General features: G+C 37.7%; 1 protein-coding gene across 1 annotated transcript in view; it reads right to left on the bottom strand.

The window, feature by feature from the left end:
* Positions 1 to 16,475, bottom strand: part of Mroh2b (maestro heat like repeat family member 2B) — an 81,009-nt gene extending 64,534 nt beyond the window's left edge. The window contains 12 exon segments of the mRNA XM_074075350.1: positions 2,002 to 2,124; positions 3,453 to 3,526; positions 4,385 to 4,498; positions 5,783 to 5,852; positions 5,944 to 6,036; positions 6,266 to 6,406; positions 10,160 to 10,180; positions 10,182 to 10,315; positions 12,066 to 12,164; positions 12,846 to 13,005; positions 14,249 to 14,359; positions 16,416 to 16,475. Coding sequence (XP_073931451.1) covers positions 2,002 to 2,124; positions 3,453 to 3,526; positions 4,385 to 4,498; positions 5,783 to 5,852; positions 5,944 to 6,036; positions 6,266 to 6,406; positions 10,160 to 10,180; positions 10,182 to 10,315; positions 12,066 to 12,164; positions 12,846 to 13,005; positions 14,249 to 14,359; positions 16,416 to 16,475 — 1,200 coding nt within the window.
* Positions 16,476 to 21,688: the final 5,213 nt, after the last annotated feature.

The following is a 21,688-nucleotide window of genomic DNA, read 5'->3' as shown; positions in this document are numbered from 1 at the left end:
TCTCCTTTGCTTTTAGAGGATATCTGCTGGATATAATAGCCTTGGTTGGCATGTTTTGTTTGTTTCAGAGCTTTAAAAATATATATATCAGTCCATGCTCCCTTGACCCTAAGGGTTTCTTTTAGAGATCTGCTGTTATTCCAATAGGTTTGCCTTTGTAAGTAACTTAGTATTTCTTTCTTGCAGTTTTCAGTGTTCTCTTTTTGTTTTGTACTCTTGGCATTTTTAACTATAATATTACATGGAGAGATTTTTTTCTGGTCATGTCTATTTGTGGTTCTATATGCCTCAGGTATTTGATGTCCATTTCTTTCTCTAGTCTTGGGAAATTTTCTGATACAATTTCATTGAATAAGTTTTCTATGCCTTTAGTCTGACTTTTGTTTCCCTCTTCTGTATCACATATTTGTAGGTTTGGTCTTTTAATTGTTCCTCAAAAGGCTTCTGTGTTGTGATTATGATTGCTTCTCTTTCCTTTATTGCTATATGAATGTAGTAATTTCTCTAACTTGCCTTCAGTCCCTGATCCCAGCTAGTCTCTTCTATGATGATACTTTCCCTTGAGATTTTTAGTTGATTTATTGTGCCTCTTCATTTCTAAGATTTCTGTTTATTTTTTTCCCAGAATCTCTTTTTTGCTAAATCTTTTGTTCAGATTTTTGAATTCTTATTCTGGTCTTGAATTGACTTCTTTACTTCATTCATTTGGCTATTAAATCTTTTTTGAAGCTATTGGTAATTTTAAAAACTAGACTTTTGAGTTCTTTGTCTTGTAGTTCAACCATTTCGATATCTTTGGATTTAGTTATTGAAGAGTTATGAACTTTTAGAGGAGTCATATTGTTCTTTTTCATATTTCTAAGTAGCAATTTTAATATCTCTTGTGATGGATATTTCTTATATGGGGGGGTGTTTCTTAGTGAGCAGACTTCTTTTGAGGGCTCAATCCATAGTACCACTCAGAGAGGAGGAAAAAAAATTCAGATAATAGCAACAATACCTTGAAGTTGCAGCTTTGGCTTCCTTGCTCCTTGGGGAACTGGGGTTAGGTCTGTGGACTAGTTCCTATTTTCCTCTGCATTGCCTTTCTGTTTTGCCATGAATTTTAGCTGTCATATTACCTCTTTCTTTATTCCTGATGTTCCTCTTCTCTTTCTTTCTTCAGAATATGGTCTGTCCTTTGTAATCAGGGACTCATCTTATTCATGGAGTCACATGGAAGGAAGCTTCTAATTTGTCATTTTAACCTGGAAGCCAGTTCATTTGTTTTGTTTTAGCATCTCAAACAAAGACACCAGTGCAGCAGGTATAGGTATCTCTTGTCTCTAATTCAATTCCTTCTATCAGTCCCTCTCCGAACATCCCCATGCAAAACCTGTGGAGATGGGGGTACCTCCTTAAAGAAAACTCTGATTTAGGCTACTTTGTGATTACTGTAAGTTAGAAGTGATATTAGTGAAAGGGAGCTTAGAGATCCAGAGGCTGAGAAAAATTATCAACAAAAGTGATGACTTAAATACAACTTCAAAATCAGTTATTTAATTGAGCCAAGTTATTTTTAAATTTTATTATTTTTATTTCTATTTTGTGATTACTAATAAGGCTAAATTTTTTGTATGTATTTAATAACAGTTCAGATATATTCTGAACTGTACTCAAACTATGTTGGCCATTGTTTTCTATTGGGTTATTATTTTTATCTTTTCTTTCTTTTTTGATTTGTTATTATTGTTATGCTGGGGGTACATTGTAACATTTACAAAAGTTCTTACAATATATCATGGTTGAATTTACCCCTTCCATCATTCTCCTTTATTCTCTCCTCTCCCTTTCCTGGAATAGTTTCAACAAGTCTCATTTTTCCATTTACATACATGTGTGCACAATTATTGATATCGTGTTCACCCTCCTACACCTTATCCCCCAGTCAAGTTATTTTTAAAGTCAAATTGACTCAACTGCACTTGCTATAGTGCAACACAATCTGTAGCATCTTCTTACCGGTTTCCTGTTAGACATTGCAAACTGGGTGAAGATGTATTCAATCAATGGCCATCCTTCCTTAGCTTCAATATAGCACTTTTCACACATAGTTTGGATGAGGAGAAGGGTGCATTTCCTTACCTAGAATAATAAAGAACAGCCTTCTAGTAGTTTGGCAGAATTGAAATTTACCTCTTTTTAGCCTATAACCAAATCATGAACTATTCAATAGTTGAAGCTTTTGAAAAATAATGTTACAATAAACAGATGAAGCAAGAGCCTACCTACAGAATCACTGGAGATGCTCTCTTTAACAAAAATCTTTCTCTCCAATTCCCAGAGACATATCCTCTATTATTATATATTATGAAAAGTTGGTAACTTTGGGCTGAAACAACGCCGCATATTAAAATTTTATTTTCACTAAGAAAGTCCTTATAGAATATGCATCTCTTTAAAAATTTTTGTACATTTTAATGTTTTCATCAGGACATTTTCGTACATGTATGAAATGTACTTTGTTCATTATCTTCTTTTGTCCCCCCCTTCCCTGCTCCCTCTCTCACTGGTCGCCTTCTTCTCCCCCAAAAGTCCTTTTCTACTTTCCTGTAATTTTTTCCTCTTCATAGCCTTCTGCAAAGGGTTGTGTTCCAAACAAAGTATATGTTTCATAAAAATTACAATGGTTGTGAATTTTTCTTGATTTTTTCAGCATAAGTTCTATATTTTCTAACATGGACTACTTTAACCAAATATCAGAAAATGAGAAATCTACTACAGTAAACCTGCCCTATTCATGATTATTACCATGAATAGGTAATATTTCCATGTTTCCATATTTTGACCAAATATGGAAAAAGTAATAAAAAATAAAAAGAAATTTCTGAAACAAAAATTTTAAACTTATGTGCACACATTCTGTAGCTCAGTTGATGTAGAGAAGTTCCCAGTTATTATCAGTTGTGTTTAAGTTGTGTTATCTGTTGAGTGTGGATTTTAGAGTACTGAACTCTATGCATCCTGACATTTGTAGTTTTTTTCTCAACAGTGGTCTCAGAATCATATACACAAATATCAGGGGTTTACTATATGTGTATGAGTTGCTCTTGATTCTCTGGTTGGAAAATGGAGTATCTATGCTAAGAAGAAGATTCAGGGACTATTAATTTGGGGAGGAAAACACATTATTTAAAAATTAGCATTTATTTTTAAACTATCTGAAGAGCATGATGTAGTGCTGCTATGGGCAAAAGCACTTTTTCTTCTGAGATGCCCTGGAACTGTACATAATTTTGGACTCTACACCTTGATGTAGTTTATCTTTTTGGGTTTGAATTCTTTTAAAAATGACATTGATTACTGAACTCTTTATAAAGTAGTCTCATAGTAAATCTTTCAGGAACCAGAATCATTTCATTTATTCCTAAAAGTACCATTAACCAAATAAAACTCCCTATTAATTTTCTTACTTTTATACTAAGGTCACCCATGACAACTTTGACTGTTCTTTCAATTGAAGTGATATGGTCCCTCAACTTGGGCTCTGAAAGACAAAAGGAGAAATTGTGAGGTCAGACTCAGTAGGAGAACAGTTTGTTTTAGGATTGATGAAAACCTCTTGTTGCTAAATTTTGTTCTTCATCTTCCTCCTACTCTCTTCTTTTCCAGTCTTTAACTATGTCAATTGCTTTTTTTGCTTCCTATTACATGTTTTTAATCTTGCTTTATTTTCATCATGGATTCAATACATCATGCCCAATGAAGTAGCTCTAAACTTTGCAAGACTACTTTGGTAGTTCTATCTGATGATGCTTCAGTAAATAAGAATGCTAACTAAATTTCTAAAAACTATATTATGCTGCGTCAAAATGAAATCTCATATTCTACTGAATACAAGATATCATCAATTTTATGATGCATCACTATAAACAAAAGGAAAAAATTGTGGACAATTATAATTAAAGATGCTATTAACTTAAAGATACATTTAATATTATGAAAATGTGTGCTACTTGGAAGTAATGAGAAATGGTAAGTCATTAAATTTTGTTCTTTTCTAAATGTACCAATCTGTAGAAAATTATTCACTCTTGCCACCCACTCCCTGTTTATTATTAGGTCACTTCACCAACCTACTGATTTTCTAAATTCTAAATTTGATTCTTAAAAATTCTACTTATCTTCCTCAATGAAAAGTATCCATAAATACAAAAAAAGAGAGGTAACTAAAAATGCATGTTTAAAGGAGTAGATTATAGAAGGCCAAGAAGACAGTTTACTCACAGGTGATGTTATACAAAAATAAAAACCAAAAGATACAGAATAGGATTAGAGAACACACAGTCTCCAGTTCACTTCTTGGTGTGAAATAAACCACTCTGGCTTTGTCTCTAATACTCACCCTCAGCATTGATAGCTGATCTTAATAAAGTCAAGATTCCCATTCGAACAGCTTCATTGTTACTTCTTATTTGTTCATCAAAAAATTCAAGCAGGTCTGAAGTATTGGAATGGGCTGCAGTTTTAGAAACACCAGGTTCAGTTCTCATTTTTTTTTAAACTTTATTTTACTGGCATATTTTAATTGTACAAAATAATGGGCTTCATTATAACATTTTTCACACACATACAATGTGACCAAGAAATCATTTTCTTCCTAGGGAAAATGCTTGTGAGTGGGAAGAGAATTTCAATCATGAGAATGTCAAGACCACTGTTCAGTTGGTAATTTGACTTTATGGTGGCCATGCTTCCTCAGTACCACAGAATTAATTAAGCAGTTTGTTTACTAAGGGAACTTTCTGTACCTAAGCACATTTCTGGTCATACCTGGGAATTTTCCTTATTTGGAAATTAGGGTCTTTGCAGATATAATCAAGTTACAAGGAGGTCATTAGAGGGAGTCCTAGTTCAATGTAACTTGTTTCACATAGGCAGGGACATGGCAAGACTATCATGTGGAGACAGAGGCAGAGACTGGTGTGAGGCTTCACTAGCTGTGAAGCCTGGAGCGCTGCAGGAGAGAGTGGTGAAATGCCTGGCAGGAGGAGAGCAGTTTGTTTTGGAAATTGTCAGAGAAAAAATGAATTTGTTAATTAGGCTGAGGGGGACGAAGGCAGTATAGAGATGGACGGAGCGTAATAGAAAGGTATGCGATGAGGCTGGAGAATGAGGCTTTTGTGTGTGTGTAAGTGAGTGGGGGGACGGAGTGTGGGGGTACTGAGTGATTGCTCCCCCACGCTCAGGCACCGTACTGAGGCATGGGTGTCCTCGTCCAGGACTTTTGTGGCTCCTTTACAGCCTGTGTCAAGCACGTGACACAGGGTTGTGATGCTGTGTTGCAAGGGTGAGAAAAAAAGTGAAAAGAGTGGTGGAGGAGGAAGAGGAAGAGAGCAGGTAGGGGAGAGATGACTAAAGAGGCTTAGATAATGACCAGTGTCACAAAAAAGGTGATTTTGACCGTTTCACATAATCTCAAATACCCAAGAAAAAGTGATTTATCCTTAGAGTTAGCAATTTATCCTGATTTTTCTGGGACTGTTCTGGTTTAAGAACTGATAGTTCTGTCTCCTCAGAACTCCCCAGTCCCGGATATCTAGCCTGGCGTGATTGGTCACCCTACCTTTTCTGTTTCTCATGGGGAAGTTGTGAGTAGAGGGGAGGCGCAGCACACTGTGAGCTGAGGAACCACTCTGTGCGTAGAAGTAACTAAAGTGACAGAGTTTGCACACCCTTTACCATTGTCATCTTCCTCACTTGGAGGCATTTTTATTAACACCTGTTTGGTGCTGGGTCCTACCTAGAATGAGAAAACAGTTTGAAGCTTCAATTTCATTTTCTTTTACTGGAGGCTCTGGAACTGTGCAGATCTGATCAGGGAGCAAAAATAAGGTGGGATATGTTAAAAACAGACAGCAGGTTAAAATCAAACACTCACATGTGAAAGCATAGTCTTTTTACCTGGTGGAGTAAATTGATAAAGATAGATTTTCTCAGGTTCCTAGGAATGCCACTGTCATAAAGTACTGCTGCAGTCAATATCTGCTTTAGACTCTAAAATGGAAGCACTCATAGGTTAGCTAGGAATGAAAATTGTTCATCCCTTTCTGGAGTTTCTATAAGTAGTCACAACAACCTCTCTCTGCCCTCTATTTCCCAAGAGGTATTTAACTGCAGTTGCCCAAACAGGTATTTAATTTCTGGGGGCCCTCTGAGACTTAGTATCCTCAGGAGGGTTGTTGGTGGCTTCTCTGATTCCATTCCTTTAGGACATGGCTCTCACCTGAGTGACATGGAAATCGGTCTCTGTGTCTGTATACTGGTTCAGAAGCCAGGTCACCTGACTTAGAGCATATTCAGAAAAGTCTTCCCGATGCAGCAGCAGGCTCACAGCAGGGCCATGGGCCTTAATTATGGCCAAAGTCTGTAGAGGTAGCAAACAAGTCCATTGCTAACACTTTGTTATACTCTATGTGTGTGTCTCAGTACCAAGAGCTGTAGGGACTCTGTCCCCTGCCAACCTCCCCACCCCCCACCAAGGAAAAAACCCAACAATTTTACCACTGTTTTTAAACAAGAAAAATGTCTATAAAAAGCTTTAAAAAAATGCTTAGGTGAAGACCATCGCATGAGGCAGAGTTGGATTTGTATTCATTATCCATAGCTACATGGATATGCATTTTGACACTTGCCCTTCTCTCCTATTTCTTCAACATCTAAGTAATTTTCTTTCAATATACCAATGAATCAACAGTTTCTTCATATAAAAAACATTTAGTTTCTCCATATCACCTTGGCCTCCTCACTATTATTCCCACTAGATTCTGTTTCTCTTTCCCTCTTGTTGGAGTAAAGCTTTTAGAACATGTGGCTTGGATTTCCTGTTCCCACTTTTCACTTCCCACTCACCCCTCATCCAATACAATCTGGCTTCCATTTGACATGGAAAATGAACAACTTCCAGAGTGTAACACAGATATAATAAATATTGATTCTAAAGTAATATCATAAATATTAGGATAAAGAAAAAGTAGAACCCACAAGGACATGTAGATAACCATTGTTTGTTATATTTTTTTCCTCTTTTATTTTAGACATTTTAATTTTTAAATAATTGACACCATTCTTTAATATATACTTCTGTTGTCTACTTTTTAAAAATCATATCATGTGATAATTTTTTTAGTTTTTATTCTGCTAGAAATCACCTCAAAACAGTGGCAAATAATGACAACCATTTATTCCACTCAAGACTGTGTGTCACACATGTACAGGAAAGCAATGTGAATCAGCTCCCTGTATAGCTATCCTTATCTCAACTAACAAAAACCCTTAGTCCTTCCTATTATTGCTTGTACTCTCTCTTCAACAAAATTAGAGATAAGGGCAAAATACTTTCTGCCTGGTAGCGAGGGGGTGAGGGGGGAGAGGGTGGGAGCGGGGGAGTAAGGAAGGGGGTGATGGGAAGGGGGGAGAAGTGACCCAAACATTGTATGCACATATGAATAAAAGAAAAAAATAGACTGTGTGTCAGCTGAATGGTGCTTCTGCCACACATTTCCATGCAATGAAGTATTTCAAAGTTTTTCTTCTCTTTCTTCCTCCGGCAGCACTAGGGTTTGAACTCAGAATCTCATGTTTGCTAGGCAGGCACTCTACCACTTGAGCCACTCCACCAACTGCAAGTTTTTCTTGCTTGAGCATTGTAACAATGGACTCTACAGATCTTTACTTGCTTCTTGGGAATTTCTTCTTCTTAGTTCCTAAGAGCTCATCCTCCTTCATTCTCTGACTCCTTTACACCACAGTTCAGACTCCATCATGAGTTCTCCCTTTGCTTTCCCCCAGAACTCTATTTTTGGTGCTCCCTACTCTACATGCACTCCTTGAAGAATTATCTAAAACCATTTATTCAGTTGTCACTTAAATAGTGATGGTGCCCAAACCTATGTTTCTAGTTTTTGATTTTCTTCTTAACCTCCAATCCTGAATATTCTCAAGCCAACTAATATTTCCACTTGAATACACTGCAGAAATTCAAGTCAAAATGATATATTAAACTCATTTTGAGTTGGTGGCTCAATCCTAGCTACTTGGGTGGAAGACTTTAGGATGATCATAATTAAAGTCCAGCCCAGGCAAAAAGTTCTCAAGACCCCATCTCAACTGATAGTTGGGTTATGTAGCATGCGCCTGTCATCCCAGCTGTTCAGGGACTGGTTATATCCTAGGCCGGTCCCTGATTATATCAAAAATAACAAAGCAAAAAGTACTGGCAGTGTGGGTCAAGTGGTAGAGTGCCTGCCTAGCAAGCACAGGCCCTGAGTTCAAGCCTTAGTACTGCCTCCAAAACTCATTTTGTATTTCCCCCAATTTGTTTTCCCCTTGCTTTTCTTATCTAAATTAGTGACCCCAAAATCACTTAAATCAAAAATCAAGGTGTCATCCCGCATGTGTCTCTTTCCCCAGTTATAAGCATCCAGTTGATGCCAAATCCTGTTGAATCTGTTCTTCAGCATCCGACTCCTGTATCTCTAACACTACATCAATTGTTTCCCTTACCATTTATGATCTGGAGTATCTCTCAACTGCCTACAGTATTCTTGCCTTAGGATTCATCTTTAATGTTAACTTATGAATGATTTTCTTTTTCTTTTTTTTTTTTTTGGTATTGGGGCTTAAACTCAGGGCCTTCACCTTGACCCACTCTACCAGTCCTTTGTGTGTTTGTGTGTGTATGTGTGTGCGATATTTTTTAGATAGGGTCTTGCATACTATTTGCCTGGGCTGGCTTTGAACCGTGATCCTCCTAATTTCTGCCTCCTGAGTAGCTAGTATTTCAGGGTGAGCCACCTGCCTGATGATTATTCTCATATTTGAATCCTTGCTACAAACTCTTCCAGGGCTTCTCATTTCTTAAGAAGTCCAGACTTCTGGGCAATATTGAAGTCCTTAGGTGGCCAAGAGCATCTTTCTGGCTTCATTCATTTCTTTCTTTCTTTCTTTCTTTTTTTTAATTTCCTTTCCTCTCTTCTCTTCCCCCTGAACTCACTGAAGTGTGCCTATTATTGCCCCATCTCCAGCCTGTGCTGCAGTGGGTTGGATTCCCTCCTTACAGAATGCACAATCCTCATGGTGAGCCAATGGCATGGGCTGCAAGGCTGAGCTCCAGGACTGCAGCCCTCAGGCTCCCCAAGGCATGAGTGCTTTCCATTCTGTGCTCCCTTACCACTTTGTGTATCTTTCTTTTCACTTGCCTGGCTCTTCCTATGAGAAGCAAGGACAGTAGCCATCAAATGGATGCACTGGATTTTGTTTTAGGTCTCTTGAAAAGTAAAAGAGAGACAACTAGAAAATGTAGCTCGGTGTTAAGCTTTTTATAATAGAATAATAAAGAGACTTAAATAGAATATAATTTAGCCTACTTAAAAAAATTACAGCAGTTTAGCAAGATAAGGATGGAATTATATATGTGAATGCACTTTGTGACCCATTCCCTATAAAGCATTATGGAATTGTGACACAGTGTAGTATTTCATTTTATTTAGATGTTATTTTTTTAATTGTGATATTCATAAACACCAGACATTTTTGTGGTCTCTTGTTTTTCCCAGTTACTGACCCAGCTCATATATGATATATGAACCATGAAATAGCTACCATTCTCTCTGTTTTACTCATTTTTTCTCCCTACACATTGAAATATCAATTTCCTGACAGTGGGATTTTGGTATGTTTAATCCTAGCTATATCCCCAACATTTGGTATGACATGGGGATTCAAGTACAAGATGAAAGGATGAATAATCAGTGATTTGAGATAGATGGAAAAATTGGAAGATTCAATAAACTCCCAAAACACAATGAATAATGTCCAAAACAAAGCCAAACCAAAAATACTGAGCTTAATTATCATTTCACAAAACAGAGGAATTTAAAAAATTCTATGCTTGCTAGTGATTTAACTACTTCAGAATGATTTAAAAATGCCTTAGTAGCTTAAAGTGTAGAAAAGAAACTGAACTAGAGAAGGTAGCTAAAGGTTAAACCTTTTATATCTCATATATGTATATATTACATAGTGAGACAAAAATAGGATACGATTTAAGTCTAGACTAAAGAGGATGTAATCAGCATGAAGGGAGATCCAGTTTGAGATATCCTGAGGCTCCACTCACATGCATGGGCGAGGCCTGGGGGGGCCCATTTCTCCATTATGTACCGGAACAGCATGAAGATCTTGTCAGAGAGTCGGTTGGCATCCAATCTGGGGTAGGGGAAATCTTTCCAGTGGTTGACATACTTGTAAATCGCTTTGCTGAACTTCTCAAGGGCTGTGTTTAAAAAATACAACCATAGACTGAGAAAAAGATAAAGATGTGAAAAACCATAAAATAATTTGAGAAGAGAGTACTGATGATTAGCAAATGCATAGTAGTTTCTTCTATTTTTTATAATTTTTCGATATTTTTATTATTTCAAACACATATTAGTTTCTATATAATTTTATAACTGCATCAAACATAAAAAGTGCTTTGTCAAATTAATAGCATGTGCCTATATTTGCAGCAACGTGAATGCATAGATAGGATCACCAGTCCTGGACAAAAACACAAGGCCCTAATGGAAAAATAACTAAAGCAAAAAGGGTTGGGGGTATAACTCAAGAGGTAGAATGCCTGCCTAGCAAGCATGAGGCTCTGAGTTCAAACTTTAGTATTTCCAAAAAAACCCCAAACCCCAAAACTACAACAAACAACCCCCCATATTATCATACATTACTATACACCATCCAGAATGGATAATATTTGATATAGTCAATGCCAAGTGTTGACAAGACTAAGATATAGTTGGTATTCTCACATACTGCTGGTGGGAGTGGAATTGGTATTAAATGCTTTGGAAAACTCTGGCACTATCTACAAAGCTGAATATACATTCTATATGTATATAGTCTTTGGTATACAGACATTAGATATGCACACAAACAGGCACCAAAAATTTGTACAAGAATGTTCATATTAGGAATTTTTTTAACAGCCTGAAACAGAATGATCCAAATATTTTCCAATAGGTAGAATGGAAAAGCAAATTATAGGATGGATGTAATAGAATATAGAGTGGAAAGGATAATGGACTGCATCTATAATGAACAACATGCAGCAACCTCACAAACAGATAAGGCTGATAATGATGGAAGTTAAGATGTAGAGTAAACATGAGGAAGCTTCTTGGCATGGCACTTCTTGACCTGAATGATGGTCGCATGGATTGCTCCACTTAGTAACAGCTCATCATACCTCTAACCTATATGCTCTTCTGTATTTATGTTGCACTTTAATACAATATAAAAATAATCTTTGGCCTGAAAAATATCATTTGGGTGATTAATCCACATATATTTGCATGAAACACATCAACTCATAATATTTTTCCTTTAGCTTTCATGCTACGCAATTCACTAGATGACAAAGAGAATTCATGGCTCATTACCTTAAGGATACCGCACCTGCAAAGTATACTTGAAAAGCCCTGGATATGGCAGTTTGAGCTGGCCAATTATTAGCTTATTCATATTCCCTACAGACTCCTGATTTCTTTGAGAATTTCTACCTACATTTTGTCATGATTTTGTGTGTTACTCCCACATGTAATTCTCATGTATATAACATGAGAAAAGGAATGACATCTGGTCAGACCATGGTATCCAAAACAGCCAGCACAACATTTGCTTATTTTCTGATTGCTCAAATGCCTAGAAGTGGGAGGATGGATAGAAGGACGGGTATTAAATTTTACACTACTTCTTTAGGGGCAGTCAGGCAAAAAGTTGCTTTAGGACCAAAGGGCACTTAGATAATGTTTTGGTTTGACAATGAACTGCTCCTTGCAGTGTTGGTCCCTAGCTGGTGGCACTGTTTTAGGAGATGGTGGAAACTTTAGGAGGTGGGGCCTGGTGGGAGGAAGTGGGTCTTCACTGGAGCTGTGCCTTGGGAATAAAGAAAAACAAAACTTTTGTTCGATTTTCATGACAGTTTGCAGTGTGGTCTTAAGAAAGAAAGAGTGAATGACAGGGATACTCACCAATGCAGAAAGTTTGTTTCATCCTTTCTTCCTCTGCCAGCCTGAGCATGGTTTGCATGGTGAGCAGTGTCATCGTCATGAAGGGAGTGCTCTGACGTACTGCAGTGAGGGGTGGGAGGAGAAAAGCATTACTCATCTTCTCTCATGGGCAGTTCTCACCTTGCCTAGCATCCGAGCTGTGTGGAGGAGGTGGGTGAGGTGCCACAGGGAGGCGTTCTCCTCTATCCCCTCCTCCCCCATCTTAATACCATGCTGTTGTTAATCAGTGAGTGGTAGGTGCAAAAGAAGATATTAGCTAAAAAAAAACCCACCTACACCTGTTGTTTAGTGGCAATTGCTTGTCAGGATAGTTAGTAACATTCATACTTCTGATACAGCTTTGACTACATCCGCATGGCCTGGTCAATATAACAGTTTCACAATAATATCTGTTAAAGTAGTGTGGAAACAAATGGTAGGAAACCTCTAAGTCATGTAAATGCTCAGTTGTTTGCAGAATATGCCCTATGAGAAGTGTACTTCTGCCAACATAAAGCCAGGTGAAGAGGGAGACGAGGATGGAAGAGAGCTGGGCCAAATTAAGTGCCACCTGGATTAATGACTGATTGGCAGGCTAATCTGTGTTCATAAACAGGACCCACAACACTCTATCAATATTCTTTAGTGCAGTACAAGGTAGGGATACTCTCCCTTTGGCCATTTGCTCTCATTTGACTTTTAGACAATTACTCAGGGGTGGTTTGTTTCCTAGGGAAAATGTGGAGAGTGTTCCCTTTATACCATAGCTGGTTGCCAGTTCAGCCAGGGCAAGCACAACAAATTCATTTGGCAGCTCTAGAATCCTGAAGTTACTTTGTACTTCGTACATCACAGCGTTGAAATCATGAGCAGCCAGAGAGACCAACACCTCACCAGCTAGCATTCTGATTTCTCTGAGAATCTGAGAAGGAAAAGAAAAGTAACAGTAACAACTATAGGAAGAGCAGAGCGAGTCTACAGAGGGGAAATAGACTATGAAGTTTTATAAGTGTATCTAGATTTGGGATAGAGGGAGAACTGGCTGTTACAAACCCATTGAAAAAGACTCACAGGTGTGAGTAGTTGGGAAAAAGGAGAGTTTTTAATGCACTTTAAAAACAGTTTAAGTATGGTTGTTATGAATTTGGGGCCAATAGATGCCTGCCTTCCTTCCTTCCTTCCTCCCTCCCTCCCTCCCTCCCTCTCTTTTTTTCCTCCTTTCCTCCCTCCATCCCTTCTTTTCCTTCCTTCCTCCCTCCCTTCCTTTCAATTCGTTCTTCCTTTCAATTCGTTTGTTCGTTCTTTCCCTCCTTCCTTCCTTCCTCCCTTCCTTCTTCCATAGATCTCATTATGTAGCCCATAATAGCCTTGAATTTTCTCCATGCAGCCCAGGAATGGCCTTGAACTTACCATCCTCCTGCTTCAGCCTCCCAAGTACTGGGACTACAGATATGGGCCACCATGCCCAGCTATTAGGTGTTTTTTTTTGCTAATTGATCAAGTACAATAAATACAGAATTTATGTTTTATGCTTAAACAATACAAATTACTGTGGGAAAGGAAATGGGCCAGGAGTTGAAAGTGTTGACTTTGGTGTTATCAAGTCTAATTATCTTCAATATTGGAAATATTGGGAGGGATGTCTGCTTTTGTTGATGGTGAGCTAGGTAATTTGATCCACCTTCCTGCTGAGAAAAATCAAAAGATCAGGACAAGATACTAAAAATATGCACTCCTAAACGCATTAACGACTGTGATATAGAGTGTAATAAGTTACTGAGTTGATATTTAGAAAAGGTCTGACAATCCAAGATAAGGAAGCACATAAAGAGATAAGAAGTCATATGGGGGCCAAGAAAACTGGGTTCTAGTTACTTGTTCTGTCAATACATAGCTGTGCTACCTTGGAAAAAAAAGTCTCTTTATTCATCTAATAGAAAGTTGAATGATATTACCTCTAAAGTCTTTCTTACATTTGTCTCAATTTTCCTAACGGTGAAAGGGTAAACAGCAGGCACTGTAACTGTATCCAATGAAGAACAAATGAATTATCTCTTGTCCTAGAAGCCATGGAAGAATGTTTCTGTGTATCCACAGAGGTGCAGTTGGGTCACTTACCCTGTTGCTGGCTTTGATGATGATTTAGCAGCAAGAATCAGACTTACACTTTCATCTCGCATGTCCTTAGAAGTGTAATGAATCAACCGTTGGATAATTGCATCATCCAAGATGTCAGTATTCTGAATAACTGAAGTGAGATGGCTGTAAATGTCTTCCTGTGAACATAGAAGGGTATTTTTGCAACAGGTATTTGGGTTGCAAAAATAAAGAAGTCAGATGAAGTCCAAATAAATAACATCACTAAACTTAGCAATATACTTTTACTACATGATGGATTTTATGCATCTTAATTCAGGTTTCCTGAATCTTTAGGAGTCAGTGGTTTATATGTAGAGCAAAAATAATTCTACAAACTATTTTAACTTATATTTCGATAGCAAGATCTAATTGAAGGCAGGGTCAGGTTATTCACATATGCAATTCTCTTGAAAGCCAGTATTGTAACATCGCAGGAGAATGGAATTACCCATAACCCTAATTGGGGTAGCGGGACAAGTATGGTACTAGGCAGCACACTATAATTTCCAAAGTCGCCGCTATACTGTGAAACTGGATCCTAAGGGAGAGTTAAATAGGCCCTTGTTTCATTCATGCCTTTGCTACAATGAGATTGTGACTCCTGTTTTGGAGAGAACTGTAGCTTTTGTAACCATATGGCTTGAGCAGATGCCTATGTGTGGGCTTCTCTAAATGCCATACGTGACTGTGTTCTAGGGAAGATGAAAGAGAGCCTGGTGCTCTGAATTCTCCATAAGTCTGAAGCATGAATCTCCAGGTACTGCACCTGTGTTTAAGGTATGGAATAATTTTCTTTACACTGCTCCTTAGGGTTGACCCTTGGAAACTTTTGAGAATGGGGATAGTTTGTCTTAGCTTTCTTTATCTTCTAGCTTTCAGAGACTGCTTAACTATCCATGAGTCTGTCTCTCACTCTGTGTAATTTCTCTGCTATTTGCAAACTTTGTTTTCTTTGCAAGGCTCACACTCATGGAGCCCTTACCATGCTCTTGGAACTGGTCAAGGCCTTTTATCTGGAACATTTTCTTAATGATCACAATAAGCCTTTATATGTTAGATGCCACTAATAGACTCATTTTTAAATGAAGAATTTGTGTTAAATGAACCTAAGTATCTGAATCTTAGCTTGGTGCATTTCTTCCTTGCCTCACCATAAGCGCAATTTGGAGGTGGCTGCTAAAAGTACACCTTCTTTGGTCCCTTCCCTAGAAATTCTGCTGAAGTACTTGTGGGGTCCAGAAATCATTTCCCAAGTGCTTCCAAATGTTTGAGAAATAGAGTTGTATAGGAAAATTAGTTCCTATTAAAAGATTATTATGATGGTTCCTAACATACCTAAATGTTAGGATAGTGTCCATAAACTTCAAATGCCTAAATTCATAACAGATTGACTCAATCAGAATCACTGGTGATGGGGCCTGACCATTGGCATTTTTCCAAAACTCTCTAAGATTTTTTAATATACAGTTAAGATTAAGAATCTCCAAATTAAAAGAAAAAGTTATAGGTGTTGTTCTTCACAGGGAGGAAATATTGAATAATTATTAGGCAGTATTTTTTTTTTGAGTTAGATGGGCCTGTGTTTGGATGTAGCATTGCTATTCTTACTTGGACAAGTCATATAACTTCTCGGTGCTTCATTTTTCTCAGTTGTCATATGGAAGCAGAAATACCTACTTCATGAAGTTGTTGTGAGAAATGAATATTATATACTGCACTATTGTGTGGAAAACATCAGGCACTCCACTTCCTAGATAAGTGCTCAATGAAAGGCACTTATCTTTTGTTATTTCGGCTGTTGAAGTCTGATAAGCCTTCAATTTTCTGAGGAATTTTCTAGTTGTGAAATAGCATTATATATGAGTGAGAGAGACTTTCTAGGAGCTCTCATATTATAAAGGAGGAGACTCCAACTCACATGGCTGTAAGTCTGAGATCCCCCCTTTTTTCCATATCTACCTGTAGAAGATTATGAATAGGGCATCCTTTACTAGATTCTGGAAGTGGATATCATGATTCTTGAAGTAAGTGCCATCCTTTCACCATTATAATGATTTTCATTGCAACTGAATTAAAAAAAATCTAATGCCATAAATATAAGGAAGTTGAAACAAAGAAGAAAGTGTATGAAATGTTGCAAAAACTGGACTAGAAAAGGTGAATGGGAAGGATAGTTTTCCCTATTTGCCTTACCTTGCTAATGTTATCTTCCTTGTTCAGCATCCCAAGAGTGAGGTTGATATCTCCAAACATCTCTAAAAAGCACAGAAAAGAAGAATTAAAATAAATTCAACTGTGATATATTGTAAAAACTTTTGTAAATGTTACAATGTACTCCCAGCACAATAACAACAAAAAAATTTAAAAAATATGTTGAAATGTTCTTCTGTTAATTATTTTGTAATAGTCACAAAAAATTCATTGTTCTCTGTTTCCCCACACTCCCCATCCTTTCTCTCTTCCTTGACTCTTAGCTAGCTCTTTGATGTATGAATGGTATCATCCATACTTCATAACCTGATACACTAGAAACTAGCCCATGCTTAATAATTATTTTGAAACCTGAATTCAATGTTGATGAGATAAAAAATACTGGATTTCTATGTATCTCTCCAATCAAGTGTGCATCATCCTATATGTCTTCCCTAGCTAGGACTGGCTCTAAGGATCAATGAGATGCAGTCCTTACTCCTATCTTGAGCAATAGAAGACAATGGTAAAAAAAGATACTACTTTATTCCCCACTCTTCCTCCCTTAACATCTTCCCTGTCTTCCCCCCCTCCCCTGGCACCAGGCCTTCTTTCCCTCTATCTATCCTTCCCTGCCCATTAGGTCCTTCTTCTGGGCCTATGATCATAAAACCTTGCTCTTTCCTGACAAAGACCTAAGTGTTTGACTTGCAGTTTCTAGGCACATATGTCCTTCAGTCAGAAACATTCTAGGAAACAACAGCAGCAGCAACAAAACTGGAGTTGAAAGACTTGAACACTTTCAGGTTGGCAGGAGGGATGCTTTTGGAGGTAGAGACTTTCTATGAACCTCCAAATCAAACAACATCCCATTGGCAAAGCAGAAAGGCAGCCATCTTTGAAAATTGGGAGAAAATATTTCCAAAAGAATTCATGAAATATTTAAAATTAAACAAGAAACTGCCTTTCTTTGACATGCAGACATTTTCTTCGGTAGATTATACATTTTTAAAGCAGATAGAGCACAATCATGTCTCAGGCTTCTAGTCTATCATTGGTCCTTCACAATCAGCATGAATTTATTGCTTTGAAATAAAGGAAGAATACAGGGAAACAACCTGACTTTAACAAAACATTTAACAAAATCTTTAAGTGTATAGATCTTCCACATCATCCCCCAGACTGTCATATGTACATTATTACTCAGACACAAAACACACAGCAAAGCCTTAATTCCTTAGGATCCTGTGATGCTTACCTGTGGATTCTTCCATGATGGGAGTTATGTTTGGCTGTTTTAGTCTTTCTAAGAGTCAGCACTTAAGTACCAGAAATAATAATGCTAAAAATCAACAAAGCAGTTTGGCAAGTTTCTCATATAAGGTTCACATAAGGTTGCCTAAATGAAAGTCTCTCCTCCACTTGATTGGCACAGTGATCTGGGAGCTTCCAGTGATGGGTTTGCTGTTAAGTAGGAAGATGCTGTGTTCTACCACTATGACATTTTCTTGCTTCTGAACTCCTGCCGACCAACAAGATAGCTGCATCTCACTGAATATTGTCCCTTTGGTGGAGACCAGAGTACTTGAAGAGGAAGAAATTAGAGACTAGGACTCAAACCATTTTTATAGACCAAAGGAGTTACTCTTCCCAAACTTGGGTCCATTGATCAAAACATTGAGAATAGTTTTCACTAGTCACTTTACTGGCCTGATGTTGGTAAAGCCTTTAGGTGATCTTGTTGATTGTTCTATTTGGTGAAAGTCAGTCACACAAACTGGGCATGCTCAGTGGACCGGAATGCCCATCATGGGCAGTTGCATGGAATGACCAACTGACACTGCTAGCTGCATAGCACAGCCATTTCTACCTCTCTCTCCACTATTCCCTTGCTGGCTTGGTCAGCATCTTAGTCTTACTCCAGGATCAGGGTTTTTCTCTGATCCTGTTTTCTCTATTTGGTTTCAAATCATTTTCAATACAAATTTCACAGCCATAACACTTTCACTTTTACTAGCATGAACCTAAATCTACTCCCACTGCCACTTAACCCTGAATCTATATGATCACAGTCTCTGATATATGGCAGAGGACAGAATGGGAAGGGGGTGCTAGCAACACATAAGGCAGGATGCAAAAGGGGCCAAGGAAAGGTACTAATGAAGGTTCCTATCTGCTTCTGAGGCTATCTTCATTAAGAAAGTTTACTTCAGAATCAAAGGTCAAGTACTTACATGTAAACCTTTGACTTCATCATCCTTCTCATAGATATTTTAGTCCTCAGCAGGCTGAGGGTAAGGACAATCTCAGCTTCCCAAGTCTGCATCTCTGTTTCCCCACATTGTCTACAAGCACCTTGTTAGAGGATTTACCTGGTATTCTTATTTAAAATGGCAATGTCCAAGCTCTACCACAGACCTTGCAAATTAGAACAAGGGGCCAGAAATATGCATTTTAAATGATTACCTCTGGTAATTCTTAGGATCACTATAGGCTAAGAAGCACTAACCAAGATCCTTGGCCAATTACTTATTAGCAAATGAGTGAAAATTTAGCAGTTAACTAAGAGTGTTCGTTATAGCTGGCAACAACAGAAGCTACTTTTCTCCAGCACCATGACTCACTCTCTGTTGGAGAATGGGCTGAGAATTTGTGAGTCAGAAAGGTACTGGGGTGATTGGTTGTAGCCTGAAAATAATAATGCCTTATAAGGAAAGAAATAGATGCTAGAAATTATGTACTCTTAGAATCTGAAAGAACAATGAGCAATAAAGTTAGTAATTAGAAATCTAGCTATTTAGGTAATTGTTAGAATCATTTTCTTTTTTTTGTGAATGGCAGCAAATGATTTTTCAGTATCTGTGCATAAAGATTTCCTTGATTTCATAGAAATTAAACAAGTTAGAAGATGATTGACATATAATAACTTTGTGATTTACTCATCAGAACAATCAAAACACATCTTTTCACTGAAGTCTTTTTAGATTAAGCCAATTCAGAGAAATTTAAAAACCCTCAATCCTTAAAACAAGTACCTTGTCACCATTTTACTCCACTTTGGGAGAGGATCTCCTTGTGGCATCTTCCCTTCATTTCCTCTTCTTCTCTTTACATTAGGCAACCTAATACGCACTTGATTCCTCTGAGGTCTTAGAAGCTTGCTAAACCATTAACTCTCAAAGCTAAGAGGATGGAGTGTTGTTGCTAAATATTTATTTGCATGGGAACCTAAATTCAGCCTGCTCAGGAACTAGGATGTCTCCATGGGTATGTGATAACTATCTCCTTTTCATGTAATTTGTCAAATAATTACTACCCAATCCCAGGACTACAGTGTTCCCAAATGAGGTACTATCAGACAAGAATGTGCTAAGGTAGTAAAGCTATGGGAAAATAGACACAAAACATGGAAAGATCATAGAAATTTAAGCTTTATGGCTTTAATGGTTTTATTGTAAATGGTTTTATTATAGAGGGTAATTAATTTAAACTTTGAGATCAGTCCTTTTATTCTTCAAATGAAGTGTTTAATATTATAAAAACATTAAAAGTAAAATTAGGCACTGCTGTGTTTAGTCAGTTCCATGAGATAAACTTAATCCCTTGTGTTTCAGCATATGAAAAGGTAAGAAACAGTGGATGACAATTCCATATGAAAATAAACATGCCTTGTAACCTTCCATTTTTCTGCTTTCCTTTCTTCCTCTGCCTTTCTTTTTTCTTCTCTTCCTTCTCTTTTCTGTCTTTCTCTCTCTTTTCCTATTTCTTGACCTCTCTTTTCTCTTTTCTTTCTTTCTTTCTCTCTTTCTTTGTTTCCTTATTTATTTATTTCAGTATTAGTGATTGAAGTAAGAGCTTCATACTTTCTAGGTCAAGTGCTCTACCAGTTGACTACTTGAGCCATGTGTCCAGTCTTTTATGGTTTGTTTTTCATTTGAGGTCTTACACTTTTGCCCAGGTCAGTCTTGGATCATGATCCTCCTACCTCTACTCCCCAAGTAGTTGGAATTACAGGCACATTCCACCATGCCTGACTTGTTTTTAATATTGGGTCTCATTAACTTTTGCCTAGGTTGACGTCAAATTATAACCCTCCTATTTTTACCACACAAGTAACTGGAATTGTTGGCATGTGCCATCACTCCTGGCTATGCTTGCATTTTAAAAAATCTTTCTCCTAGAGGCTTCTTAAAAAACTAAGCAGATCTGCCATATGATCCAGCAATATCACTCCTAGGGATACACCTGCAGGAATGTGACTCAGGTTACTACAAAGGCACCTGTACACCATGTTTATTGCAGTACTATTCACAATATCCAAGCTATGAAAAAGCCAAGATGCTCCACTACCAACAAATGGATTAAGAAAATGTGGTATTTATACACAAAGGAATTTTATTCAGCCACAAAGAAGAATGAAATCTTGTCAATTCAGGTAAATGGATGGAACTGAAGAACATCATCTTAGTCAGGCTCAGAAGGCCAAAAATTGCATGTTTTCCTTCATATGTGGATTATGCACCTAAAATAAGTGCAGTTATATTACTGGACATGGGTCACACACTAAGGGGAGAACGTGCACAGGACAGATAGGGAAACAGAAGGAAATCTAAAACTTGAATGTGTCTGATGTGCTCACTGTAGAGGAGTGAATATAGTAATCTTAAACTAGCAGAGGCCACTATGGGAAGGTGACCAGGAAGTAGTGAAGTGGTCTGGTAGAGATGAACCAATTGGGGTTGTAATACACATATGCATGGAAACAACACAAGGAATCTCCCTATACAGCTATATCTTTATCTCAAACTATCCAAAATACCATATTTTTCTTTTTATCTTTTATGTTCTTTCTTCTACAAAATTGGAGAACAAGAGGGTGGAGCAGGTTCTGCCCAGAGGTGGGGGACAGGGAGTGGCACAATGTGGGGGGTGGTAGTGGTGGAGGAAACAATGTATACACACATAAGTAAATGTAAAAATTATACCTGTTGAAACTGTTCCAGCAATCGGGAGTGGGGTGGGGGAGAGGGGATGAAAGAGAGCAGGGAGGGGGTGAATTCAAATATGATATATTTGATACCTTGTAAGAAGTTTTGCAAATACTTCAATGTACCTCATCCAACACAACTATAATAATAGTAATAATAATAATAATAATAATAAATCTTTCTCCTTACATTAAGAGACTCCTTTGAATACTGACATTGGAGTTAAAAATGAAGGACAGGACTGTAAAATAGGTCCTGTGAGATGGTGGTTACCTGTGGGAGGGGAAG

The sequence above is a fragment of the Castor canadensis genome, chromosome 6, assembly GCF_047511655.1.
Source record: "Castor canadensis chromosome 6, mCasCan1.hap1v2, whole genome shotgun sequence".
Lineage (NCBI taxonomy): Eukaryota > Metazoa > Chordata > Mammalia > Rodentia > Castoridae > Castor > Castor canadensis.
This window is presented reverse-complemented; position numbering and strand designations above follow the sequence as displayed.